General features: G+C 42.9%; 1 protein-coding gene across 1 annotated transcript; it reads right to left on the bottom strand.

The window, feature by feature from the left end:
* Nucleotides 1-1366: 1366 nt before the first annotated feature.
* On the bottom strand, nucleotides 1367-11396 carry LOC106574155 (uncharacterized). The gene is made up of 4 exons (XM_014149818.2): nucleotides 10981-11396; nucleotides 2127-5913; nucleotides 1871-1958; nucleotides 1367-1729 (listed from the first exon to the last, which is right to left on the bottom strand). The coding sequence occupies exons 1-4, from the start codon at nucleotides 11337-11339 to the stop codon at nucleotides 1584-1586; spliced, it is 4380 nt and encodes a 1459-aa protein (XP_014005293.2). The 5' UTR covers nucleotides 11340-11396; the 3' UTR covers nucleotides 1367-1583.
* Nucleotides 11397-11804: the final 408 nt, after the last annotated feature.

Below are 11804 nucleotides of genomic sequence, written 5' to 3' on the forward strand. Positions count from 1 at the left end.
TAGCCAATGAGATAAGCTTTCCAGGGATATGCAGTTGACCTGGATGGAACAAAGCAAGGCCTAGAACCGTTTATGCATAATGCAAACTATTGCTATCTGGCTCAGAGATGAAACGCACCGAACATGCTGCATTACATTGTAACAGATTTCATCACTTTAATTTCCTTGCTTAAGCATAAAAGATGGCTTCTCAAGTGGGGGATAAAAAAGATAAAAACTAAGAATATTAAATAGGAAGCTAAAAAGAAGGCAACTATGAATAAGTATACCGACAGAAGTTTCGAATAAAATACTGGAGTAGGACTCGGGTTCAGGAGAGCAGGACTCGTGTTCAGGAGAGTAGGACTCGGGTTCAGGAGAGCAGGACTCGTGTTCAGGAGAGTAGGACTCGGGTTCAGGAGAGCAGGACTCGTGTTCAGGAGAGTAGGACTCGGGTTCAGGAGAGCAGGACTCGGGTTCAGGAGAGCAGGACTCGGGTTGAGGAGAGCATCACTCGGGTTGAGGAGAGCAGGACTCGGGTTCAGGAGAGCAGGACTGGTTCAGGAGAGCAGGACTCGGGTTCAGGAGAGCAGGACTCGGGTTCAGGAGAGTAGGACTCGGTTTCAGGTGAGTAGGACTCGTGTTCAGGAGAGTAGGACTCGGTTTCAGGAGAGTAGTACTCGGTTTCAGGAGAGTAGGACTCGGGTTCAGGTGAGTAGGACTCGGGTTCAGTAGAGCAGGACTCGGGTTCAGGAGAGCAGGACTCGGGTTCAGGAGAGCAGGACTCGGGTTCAGGAGAGCAGGACTCGGGTTCAGGAGAGCGATTTGAACTATGAGGATTTCGACTCAGACGACAAAGATTGCTTTCGAGAAAGATTGAATCCACTTTTAGATCTGTAAGTAAATTATTTTCAGGACTTTATATAGCTCATTTACTATATGTATTTCATTTTTTTATAAGTTGTCTGCTTTTTGTGCTTTGGATTTAGTTTACATAGGCCTATGTAACAAGTGATTTCAATGTTATATAATTCCAAAGTAGTTATTGTCTATGTTTCATATTAGTTCACTGTTTGCTGCTCTAATTTTCATCCTTGTAACTCAACTCTCATGGCGATTGTTTATTTTTGGTTCTCACCTCTGTCTTTGAAGTGTTTTTGTTTTTGCATTGTGTGTGTTTCACACCTTCTATGTGAGTCACTGTACAGATAAAGTTTAGGCTTGGTGTTTTTACTTTACAGTAATGTCATTTTGTAAATTTAGTCAACTGTAATTCTGTGTCTTACAACAATATATCCCTTTATTTTATTCACCACAGAGTGGAGGATGCAGAGGATTTGGATGATGCCGTTTGGGAGCCACCCCTCCCCAGCGACCGGCGGGGGCGGTGTGGATGTTGCCTGTAATCCATGGCTTCTGTCGGGGATATGTACATACGGTCACTGTGGGCACAACGTTGTCGATCCACTTATTGATGAGGCCTGTGACTGAGGTGGTATACTCCTCAATGCATTTGGATGAATTGCAGAACATATTACAGTTTGTGCTAGTAAAACAATCAACATATGACAACAAATGAATGCAATCTCATTTAATGAGGAAAATTATCTTGGGTTGGAGAAGCCTCTAGTGATGGCTCTATACATTCTGGTGAAAAGGGAGGGTTTCCGACTCTTCTCTTCAGGTGGGAAGGAATATGCGATGTCATTTCCCTCTGGAGCAAAGGTACCATGAGAATTTGTCCTCGACTCTGCAAAGAAAGACCATCCAGTATGTCATGGGTAACAATTCAGAGGAGAGTGCAATGTCTTTGCAAATGAATTAGTGGAATGGTAAAGGGATAATGTCTTAGTCTTGACTGAGCAGCAGCCTAAACAACAGCAGGGCTTACCTGTAAAGTACACAGTAGGGGAAGTGTTCTGAGGCTGGTACTCCATAGACTTTTGAGGACAGTGGTCCTTGCTAACTTTCTTGGAACCCTGGTTGGTGGGAAAAGGCACATTATAACGGAAAATGTTATATCTTAAAGTACAGTATATCAACTGCAAAAAGGCAAAACAATGCTAAAATACTGAATTATATAAACAAATAATATCTCATACATTCAAAAGCAGTGTTAATCATGAAAATATGTACTTGTACTATACCTTTGTGTTAAAGCATATCTTGCTAAACATGCTTTTCTTGCTTTTCTTGGACTTGAAGATGGGGATCTGCTCTCCAGTACTGCTGGTGGTATCCCTTACCAAATCCAACATCCCTTCTACAATGTCACTGGTGGCCATGCTGGTACCAGACTCAAAAGAACATTTGGCATTGGCTTTGGTGATCATTTGATGACTTGAGCCAACTGATAAGGCATCCATCATTTTGTTGACCATGACCTTGGTGAGCTGATTCATTGTGTCACTATCCTTTGGCTTGCTCTGATTGAGCTGGATAGGAAAGACCATGCAAGTAGAGGTGCTTGGTTTGTTCTGGACTGAAACATCAATGTTTATATCTTCATACTCATCTGACCACTGTTTTAGGAAGCCCCTCACTGTCTCTTCAGCGAATATCTGGAGAAGCTGAGAGGAGAGCTTCCTGGATACGGTACATTGTTCCTTTCCCCATTTCAGCCTTGAAAGAATGGAGTCAGAAGCACTTCTGGCTGCTGCCAATGTTAAGACCTGTGGAGTGCTGTGGTTGTCCTGAATGGCTATCACTTTATCCACAAATTCATGACTGAAAATGTGGATGGTCCCAGTGGAAATTATTTTTCTCAATTTCCTAACAGCAGATTGGAGGTTGTCAGGATGAGAAGCAACTTTTCCATCTTCCTGTGTGTTCTCAACACTTTCCACCATTTTGTCCACTACCACCCCAGCAGCTTGCCTGACTTTGTCCACAAAGGATGGGGGAAGTAAGTCTTTTGTGTGAAACAGGTCCTGAATGATCATGTTTCTTACAATGGGAAAGTCACTCTGAGCAGGTAATTCAGTGGGGATGGGAGCACCGGGCAAGGTGAAGTCCCATTCTGACTGCTTTGATTTTGAAGTAGGTGTTAGAGAGATGGAGGAGCATGAAGAAGATGTATTTCTTGTCTTTTGGCTGTCAGCACTCCTACAGCGGATTGTGCCAATATCCTCCAGCATGGATCCTGAGAGCTCAGTGGTTTTAGGTAGTAAATTATGCGGAATGTCCACACAGGCATCTTTTCCACCAGGTGTAACACTGCTCTGGTTGACCTCAAGATGGCCGAGATTAGCTCTTTGTGGTGCAGAACTGCTTTGATATGTAAACATTTTGATTGAACCAAGTGTTGTGTCTGATATTTGAAGATCTTTTCTGAGAAACTCCGTAATCTTACTTTGCAGACTGTAGTAGATGTTACAAGCAACAGACCAGATCATTTTCTCAGAAACCTGTCCAGTGGTGAGCAGGGAGGTTCCAGATACCATGTCAGATGATTGGGTGGTCTGGGTGAGCTCCTGCAGATCTTTCACCATGGTTTGTATAATATCAGTAGATGTGGTGGATGTAGATACAGACTGGAGGCACTTATCTGTTGTACCTTCCTCCACAATGTTAAATGATCTAGAGAGGACCTTACTCACTACTTTCTCAGCTTTGGTTTGGAACTCATGACTAGAGAGTTTCTGGAGGCTCTTTGTTGAAAGACTATGGGAAGATGCAATGCCTTTGGAGGTAGTCGTGCTGCAATCTAGACTTACTGGAGAGGTTCGCTCAAGAGAATCTTGGAGACGTTCAAACATGTCTTCACATGGTGTTGGGGACCTTGACAAGGAGATGTTATTCAGCTGAGACAGAACACCACCTACCAACATGTTGACCTCAAGGGACATATCAGATATTTTCTTTCCTACCCTGGAGGAGAAAGGTTCTTTTGATATCTCGGCCTCGCATGAGGTCAAGATAGTTGAAATAACCTCTTTGGTACTATTGTTCATTAGACTCTCGTCTGTTTCAGTCCAGAGAAGTTTTGAACTCTCGCTGACACCCCTGTGTAGAGCCACTTCCTGGTTCAAACTGGGCAAGTGAGGCACACTCTTACTAGCTTGCCTCAAGTTCTGGCTTGCCAAACCAAGGTACTCCTCAGTCACAAGATGTCCAGAGTCCTCTGTGGGTGTATGGCTGGACATTCTTTTCTGCACGTCTGACCTCCGCCGGCGAATGGTGAAGTTCTTTAATGTCTTCTTAATGTTGTTATATAAACTAGTGGTAGCAGACCAGATCCTGCTCTGTAGCTTTTGTGCATTTTCCTGGAGGTCAGGTTCTTTCTGATATACCTCCAATGGTTGTGCCAAGTTTTGCAAGTCTTCCACAAATGTGTCAATGATGCCAAAGGCAGCTGAATCCACACAAATATCATTTGACAAGGTGCTCTGGTTTTGAATGGAACCAGACCTGGATGCTACAGTATAAGCAGTGTTTGCACTAGTTAAGCTACTGTTGGACTTTTTAACTAGGAACTCACTCACTGCTTGAGTGGTGTTTCTCTTGAATTCCTCACTTGAGAGTTTTTTCATGCAATCTAACAGACTGGTCAAAGAAGCTGTGGCCTTACTTCTGCTGTCCTCAATTTGAGAGGGGAACTCACATACTATTTGTGATGAGGCCCTGGAATGGGAGATATCCCCAAGCTGAGCCAGAACACCCTCTACAAATTGTTGTCTCTCAATAGAGAAGTCTGATCCTTTTTCTCCAACAGTGGACGGGGGGTCCTCCTTTGACATCTCAGTGTTGTACAAGACCAGAAGCTCTGAGATGACTTCTTTGGTGCAAGTTGTCAGAAGGCGCTTGCTTTCTTCTGAGTCAGTTTGTGCCCAAATAAGTTTTGAGTTCTCACTTAGGCCTCTTTGTAAAGTAACTTCACCAGTGGACTCTGGCAACTGAAGCTCACTCTTACTGGGCCTATATTTCATGTCTAAGCAAGGAAGTGGAACTGTTTCCTTAAACTCAGCATTTGTGGTGTTGTCATCAGATGTGACAATGCTCTTTAGGGCAAATCTCTGAAGCTTGCTGAAATAATCATTCAAGTTGTTTTGGATGCTGTGGTAAATGTGAACAGCAGCAGACCAGACACTCTTCTGTTGAGGACTCTCTTCAGATTCGGCCAAGGACTTCATATCTGACACGAAAGTCTTAACAACTACTGACGCTGCTGAGCCCACTGGGTGAATTGACAATGTCTTTACAATGCCAGACAATGTTTGACCTGATACAGCACCTGTTAACTCAGACTGAACGACTGAACTAGGAAAGCTCAAACTGCTGACTTTTTTGGCAAGAACTCCACTCACTGCTTGTATTGCTGATGTTTGAAACTCCCGGCTGGAGAGTTTTTGGATGCTCTTAGATGTGAGCGTGCAGGAGGAACCAGATTCACTAATATTGTAGCTGCTCTCGTATTTCCTTATCAGGGCATCAAGATCGTCAATGAAGCCAACATGCGATGCCAAAAACGTGATCTTGTCCTTCAGATCTTTCAGCAAATTCTGTTCGTTCTCATCAACAAAAGCCACCATTGTGTCAGAGATGGTGGTTATGACTTGCCCTGTTAGACTCTTGCTCTCTTGGTCAACTTTTTCAAGTTTAGCTGCCAGCTCTCTCACCATGCTCTCAGTCACCTTGGTCTGTGAGTCTCCCCTTACAGGTGTCACTTGAGAGGTTTGGCTCGCGGAGGCACTCTTAACCACCACTGAAATGGATGACTTGACATCTTTAATCACTTCTGCCATTACAGCAGGGGTCATCTTCGGAGAGCATGCAATTCCAGATGGAGAATCGGACATGCATGCAAGTTTGGAGAGAGACCCTTGCAGGCTGTCCTGCACACAGGTGATGAGGGTGTCCTCTGAGACACCTAAAAGGACTTGTAGCGGCTCAGAGTTGGTTGTCTTCTGCACCTCAGACAGAGAGGTTTGAGACCTTGAAAACAAAACAGAAATCATCACAGTCAAATAATATGTAAGGCTGTGAGGCACGTTGCTCTGGTGGAGGTGTGTCTAACACATCTGCAACATTGAAAACAATGGGGGAGTCGTTGCTTTTGCTCTGGGAAAACACGTTAGTGTGGTGGTGTGTCAACCACATCTAATAATAATCAAATTTAAGTTATTCAACTTCTATAGCTCTTTTCATTACAGAAAGAAAAAAGACTAAAGCTTCTGCTGGTTTGGAGAAGAAAAGAAAACTGTGTGTGCCCAGACTAAATTATTCTGTTTTAAAGTCAAATAATGTGATAAAGTAGAGTGCTTTTTTTGTATAAGTAATTTGTATTGAAACTGGCTTATACAGTTGAAGTCGGAAGTTTACATACACTTAGGTTGGAGTCATTGAAACTTGTTTTTCAACCACTCCACACATTTCTTGTTAACAAACTATAGTTTTGGCAAGTCGGTAAGGACATCTACAGACAGATTATTTCACTTATAATTCACTGTATCACAATTCCAGTGGGTCAGAAGTTTACATTCACTAAGTTGACTGCGCCTTTAAACAGCTTGGAAAATTCCAGAAAAGGATGTCATGGCTTTAGAAGCTTCTGTTAGGCTAATTAACATAATTTGAGTCTGTGGATGTATTTCAAGGCCAACCTTCAAACTCAGTGCCTCTTTGTTTGACATCATGGGAAAATTAAAAGAAATCAGCCAAAACCCCAGAAAAAAAAATTGGTTCATCCTTGGGAGCAATTTCCAAACGCCTGAAGGTACCACGTTCATCTGTACAAACAATAGTACGCAAGTATAAACACCATGGGACCACACAGCCGTCATACCGCTCAGGAAGGAGACGCGTTCTGTCTCCTAGAGATGAACGTACTTTGGTGCGAAAAGTGCAAATCAATCCCAGAACAACAGCAAAGGACCTTGTGAAGATGCTGGAGGAAACTGGTACAAAAGTATCTATATCCACAGTAAAACGAGTTCTATATGGACATAACCTGAAATGCCGCTCAGCAAGGAAGAAGCCACTGCTCCGGAAACCGCCATTAAAAAGCCAGACAACTGTTTGCAACTGCATATGGGGACAAAGATCGTACTTTTTGGAGAAATGTCCTCTGGTCTGATGAAACAAAAATAGAACTGTTTGGCCATAATGACCATCATTATGTTTGGAGGAAAAAGGGGGAGGCTTGCAAGCAGAAGAACACCATCCCAACCGTGAAGCACGGGGTGGCAGCTTCATGTTGTGGGGGTGCTTTGCTGCAGGAGGGACTGGTGCACTTCATAAAATAGATAGCATCATGAGGCAGGAACATTATGTGGATATATTGAAGCAACATCAGTCTCAAGACATTTGTCAGGAAGTTAAAGCTTGGTCGCAAATGGGTCTTCCAAATGGACAATGACCCCAAGCATACTTCCAAAGTTGTGGCAAATTGGCTTAAGGACATCAAAGTCAAGGTATTGGAGTGGCCATCACAAAGCCCTAACCTCAATCCTATAGATAATTTGTGGGCAGAACTGAAAAAGCGTGTGCGAGCAAGGAGGCATACAAACCTCACTCAGTTACACCAGCTCTGTCAGGAGGAATGGGCCAAAATTCTCCCAACTTATTGTGGGAAGCTTCTGGAAGGATACCAAAAACATTTGACCCAAGTTAAACAATTTAAAGGCAATGCTACCAGATACTAATTGAGTGTATGTAAACTTCTGACCCACTGGGAATGTGATGAAAGAAATAAAAGCTGAAATAAATTATTCTTTCTCCTATTATTCTGACATTTCACATTCTTAACATAAAGTGGTGATCCTAACTGACCTAAAAATGGGAATTTTTACTAGGATTAAATGTCAGGAATTGTGAAAATCTGAGTTTAAATGTATTTGGCTAAGATGTATGTAAACTCCGACTTCAACTGTATATGGCAATATACACTGCTCAAAAAAATAAAGGGAACACTTAAACAACACAATGTAACTCCAAGTAAATCACACTTCTGTGAAATCAAACTGTCCACTTAGGAAGCAACACTGATTGACAATACATTTCACATGCTGTTGTGCAAATGGAGTAGACAACAGGTGGAAATTATAGGCAATTAGCAAGACACTCCCAATAAAGGAGTGGTTCTGCAGGTGGGGACCACAGACCACTTCTCAGTTCCTATGCTTCCTGGCTGATGTTTTGGTCACTTTTGAATGCTGGCGGTGCCTTCACTCTAGTGGTAGCATGAGACGGAGTCTACAACCCACACAAGTGGCTCAGGTAGTGCAGCTCATCCAGGATGGCACATCAATGCGAGCTGTGGCAAGAAGGTTTGCTGTGTCTGTCAGCGTAGTGTCCAGAGCATGGAGGTGCTACCAGGAGACAGGCCAGTACATCAGGAGACGTGGAGGAGGCCGTAGGAGGGCAACAACCCAGCAGCAGGACCGCTACCTCCTCCTTTGTGCAAGGAGGAGCAGGAGAAGCACTGCCAGAGCCCTGCAAAATGACCTCCAGCAGGCCACAAATGTGCATATGTCTGCTCAAACGGTCAGAAACAGACTCCATGAGGGTGGTATGAGGGCCCGATGTCCACAGGTGGGGGTTGTGCTTACAGCCCAACACCGTGCAGGACGTTTGGCATTTGCCAGAGAACACCAAGATTGGCAAATTCGCCACTGGCGCCCTGTGCTCTTCACAGATGAAAGCAGGTTCACACTGAGCACATGACAGACATGACAGAGTCTGGAGACGCCGTGGAGAACGTTCTGCTGTCTGCAACATCCTCCAGCATGACTGGTTTGGCGGTGGGTCAGTCATGGTGTGGGGTGGCATTTCTTTGGGGGGCCGCACAGCCCTCCATGTGCTCGCCAGAGGTAGCCTGACTGCCATTAGGTACCGAGATGAGATCCTCAGACCCCTTGTGAGACCATATGCTGGTGCAGTTGGCCCTGGGTTCCTCCTAATGCAAGACAATGCTAGACCTCATGTGGCTGGAGTGTGTCAGTAGTTCCTGCAAGAGGAAGGCATTGATGCTATGGACTGGCCCGCCCGTTCCCCAGACCTGAATCCAATTGAGCACATCTGGGACATCATGTCTCGCTCCATCCACCAACGCCACGTTGCACCACAGACTGTCCAGGAGTTGGCGGATGCTTTAGTCCAGGTCTGGGAGGAGATCCCTCAGGAGACCATCCGCCACCTCATCAGGAGCATGCCCAGGCATTGTAGGTAGGTCATACAGGCACGTGGAGGCCACACACACTACTGAGCCTCATTTTGACTTGTTTTAATGACATTACATCAAAGTTGGATCAGCCTGTAGTGTGGTTTTTCACTTTAATTTTGAGTATGACTCCAAATCCAGACCTCCATGGGTTGATAAATTGGATTTCCATTGATTATTTTTGTGATTTTGTTGTCAGCACGTTCAACTATGTATAGAAAAAAGTATTTAATAAGATGATTTATTTCATTCAGATCTAGGATGTGTTCTTTAAGTGTTCCCTTTATTTTTTTGAGCAGTATATATTCTCAAAAAATAATCGAAATTGCTATAACTTCTTACATCTAGGGGTTCTGCTAGCGGAACGACTCGCCAATATCCAATGGAAGAGCGTGGCGCGAAATACAAAAACCTCAAAAATGCAATAATTTCAATTTTTCAAACATACTACTATTTTACACCATTTTAAAGATAAGACTCTCGTTAATCTAACCACATTGTCCAATTTCAAAAAGGCTTTACAGCGAATGCAAAACATTAGATTATGTTAGGAGAGTACACAGCCAAAAATAATCACACAGCCATTTTCAAAGCAAGCATATGTGTCACAAAAACCCAAAACACAGCTAAATGAAGCACTAACCTTTGATGATCTTCATCAGATGACACTCCTAGGACATTATGTTTTACAATACATGCATGTTTTGTTCAATCAAGTTCATATTTATATAAAAAAATAGCTTTTTACATTGGCGTGTGATGTTCAGAAATTGTATTCCCACCGAAAACTTCCGGTGAATTTACTAAATTACTCATCATAAACGTTGACAAAATACATAACAATTATTTTAAGAATTATAGATACAGAACTCCTTTATGCAATCACTATGTCAGATTTTAAAATAGCTTTTCGGCGAAAGCACATTTTGCAATATTCTGAGTACATAGCTCAGCCATCACGGTGAGCTATTCAGACACCCGCCAAGTTCGGAGCTCACTAAACTCAGAAATAGTATTAGAAAAATTGTATTACCTTTGCTGATCTTCGTCAGAATGCACTCCCAGGACTGCTACTTCCACAAGAAATGTTGTTTTTGTTCCAAATAATCCATAGTTATGTCCAAATACCTCCGTTTTGTTCGTGTGTTCAGGTCACTATCCAAAGGGTAACACGCGAGCGCAATTCGAGACAAAAAAATTCAAAATGTTCCATTACCGTATTTAGAAGCATGTCAAACGCTGTTTAAAATAAATGTTTATGGTATTTTTCTCGTAAAATAGCGATAATATTCCAACCGGACAATAGTGTATACATTCAAAGAGGAAAATAAAAAACAGCGTGGTCTCGTGAACGCGCATATCCAATCTCTTTGTCACCAGGCAGACCACTGAGAAACTGAGCTATTGTACTCTGCCCAGAGACAGGAGACGCCTCAATCCGCTTTCTGAAGGCTTTAGAGAGCCAATGGAACCCTTAGAAAGTGCTACGTAACCCCACAGATACTGTAGTTTCGATAGAGAACCAAAAGAAGAACTACAAATTCTCAGACAGGCCACTTCCTGCTTTGAATATTCTCAGGTTTTTGCCTGCCATATGAGTTCTGTTATACTCACAGACACCATTCAAACAGTTTTAGAAACGTCAGAGTGTTTTCTATCCAAATCTACTAATAATATGCAAATATTTGACTCTGGGCCCGAGAAGTAGGCCGTTTAATTTGGGTACGTTTTTCATCCGGCCGTGAAAATACTGCCCCCTATAGCGAAGAGGATAAACATCAAATACTGTTTAAGGACAATCATAAATACAAGGCAGTATTGAAGAATGGTTACGGACATACCTCATGGCTGGCATGGGCAATGGTTTTGGGCAGTAGCTTCCACTGCCCAGACTGCGCATCTCCTTAGTCAGGTAAATCTCCTTGAACTTAAATTGTTGTGATTCCTGCTCTTCTTCCTCTTTTTGCTCCATGCAGTTGGAGGAAGGGTAGGGAGTCGGAATGCGAAAGCTAGCGTAAGACTTTCGACTGCCTTGCCTCTTAGGTACACCGGCCTCAGTAAATCTCACACGGGACTTGTTGTTAGCCTTATCGTCCTCCAGACTGGTGAGGGACGCTGTGAGAGATCTCTGTGACAATGGAGAGGAGGCAGCATCTTGGATGCCCAGTAGTTCGTAAAGACCTGGGATGATGATCTGCATCAGCTTGTCCGATAAAAACTGGACAATCCTCAGACACAAGCCGGCAAGCTGTTGTTTTGTCAGCTGTATTCCAGAAACAGAAGAAGTGTTTTAAAATGTTGCATAGTACGTCTTTCAAAAGCTTATGAACAAGGTTAAACATTCAGTGATCATTGTATTCTGAATAAGCTTTCAGATCTTACCGGGTCAGAAATACCATTACGAATCCTACTCCATTGCCTGAAAATTATTCATATGAATTATTAATATTAATATTGTTAATATTGTCAGAAATGTCGGTCAATAGAGTCATCAGATTAGACAGTATTTTACACAAACTTTGTAGCAATTGTTTTGACAACATTGTGGTATGATGTAACTTTTTCCGCACTGGAAATGTAGTTGATGAATCTGCTTTCATATAATCCTATTGCTTTCCAGGTTTGATAGAGGTACTTTATTCTCTCTACTGTATCAAGGAAAATA

The sequence above is a fragment of the Salmo salar genome, chromosome ssa16 (assembly GCF_905237065.1).
Source record: "Salmo salar chromosome ssa16, Ssal_v3.1, whole genome shotgun sequence".
Classification (NCBI taxonomy): domain Eukaryota; kingdom Metazoa; phylum Chordata; class Actinopteri; order Salmoniformes; family Salmonidae; genus Salmo; species Salmo salar.

Coding starts and splice junctions, on each gene's coding strand:
- LOC106574155 (XM_014149818.2), bottom strand. CDS start 11,339: ATGCAGATCATCATCCCAGGTCTTTACGAACTACTGGGCATCCAAGAT. Junction 5,914..10,980: donor TTGCCCATGCCAGCCATGAG/GTATGTCCGTAA, acceptor TTTGTTTTCAAG/GTCTCAAACCTCTCTGTCTG. Junction 1,959..2,126: donor AGATATGCTTTAACACAAAG/GTATAGTACAAG, acceptor CCCACCAACCAG/GGTTCCAAGAAAGTTAGCAA.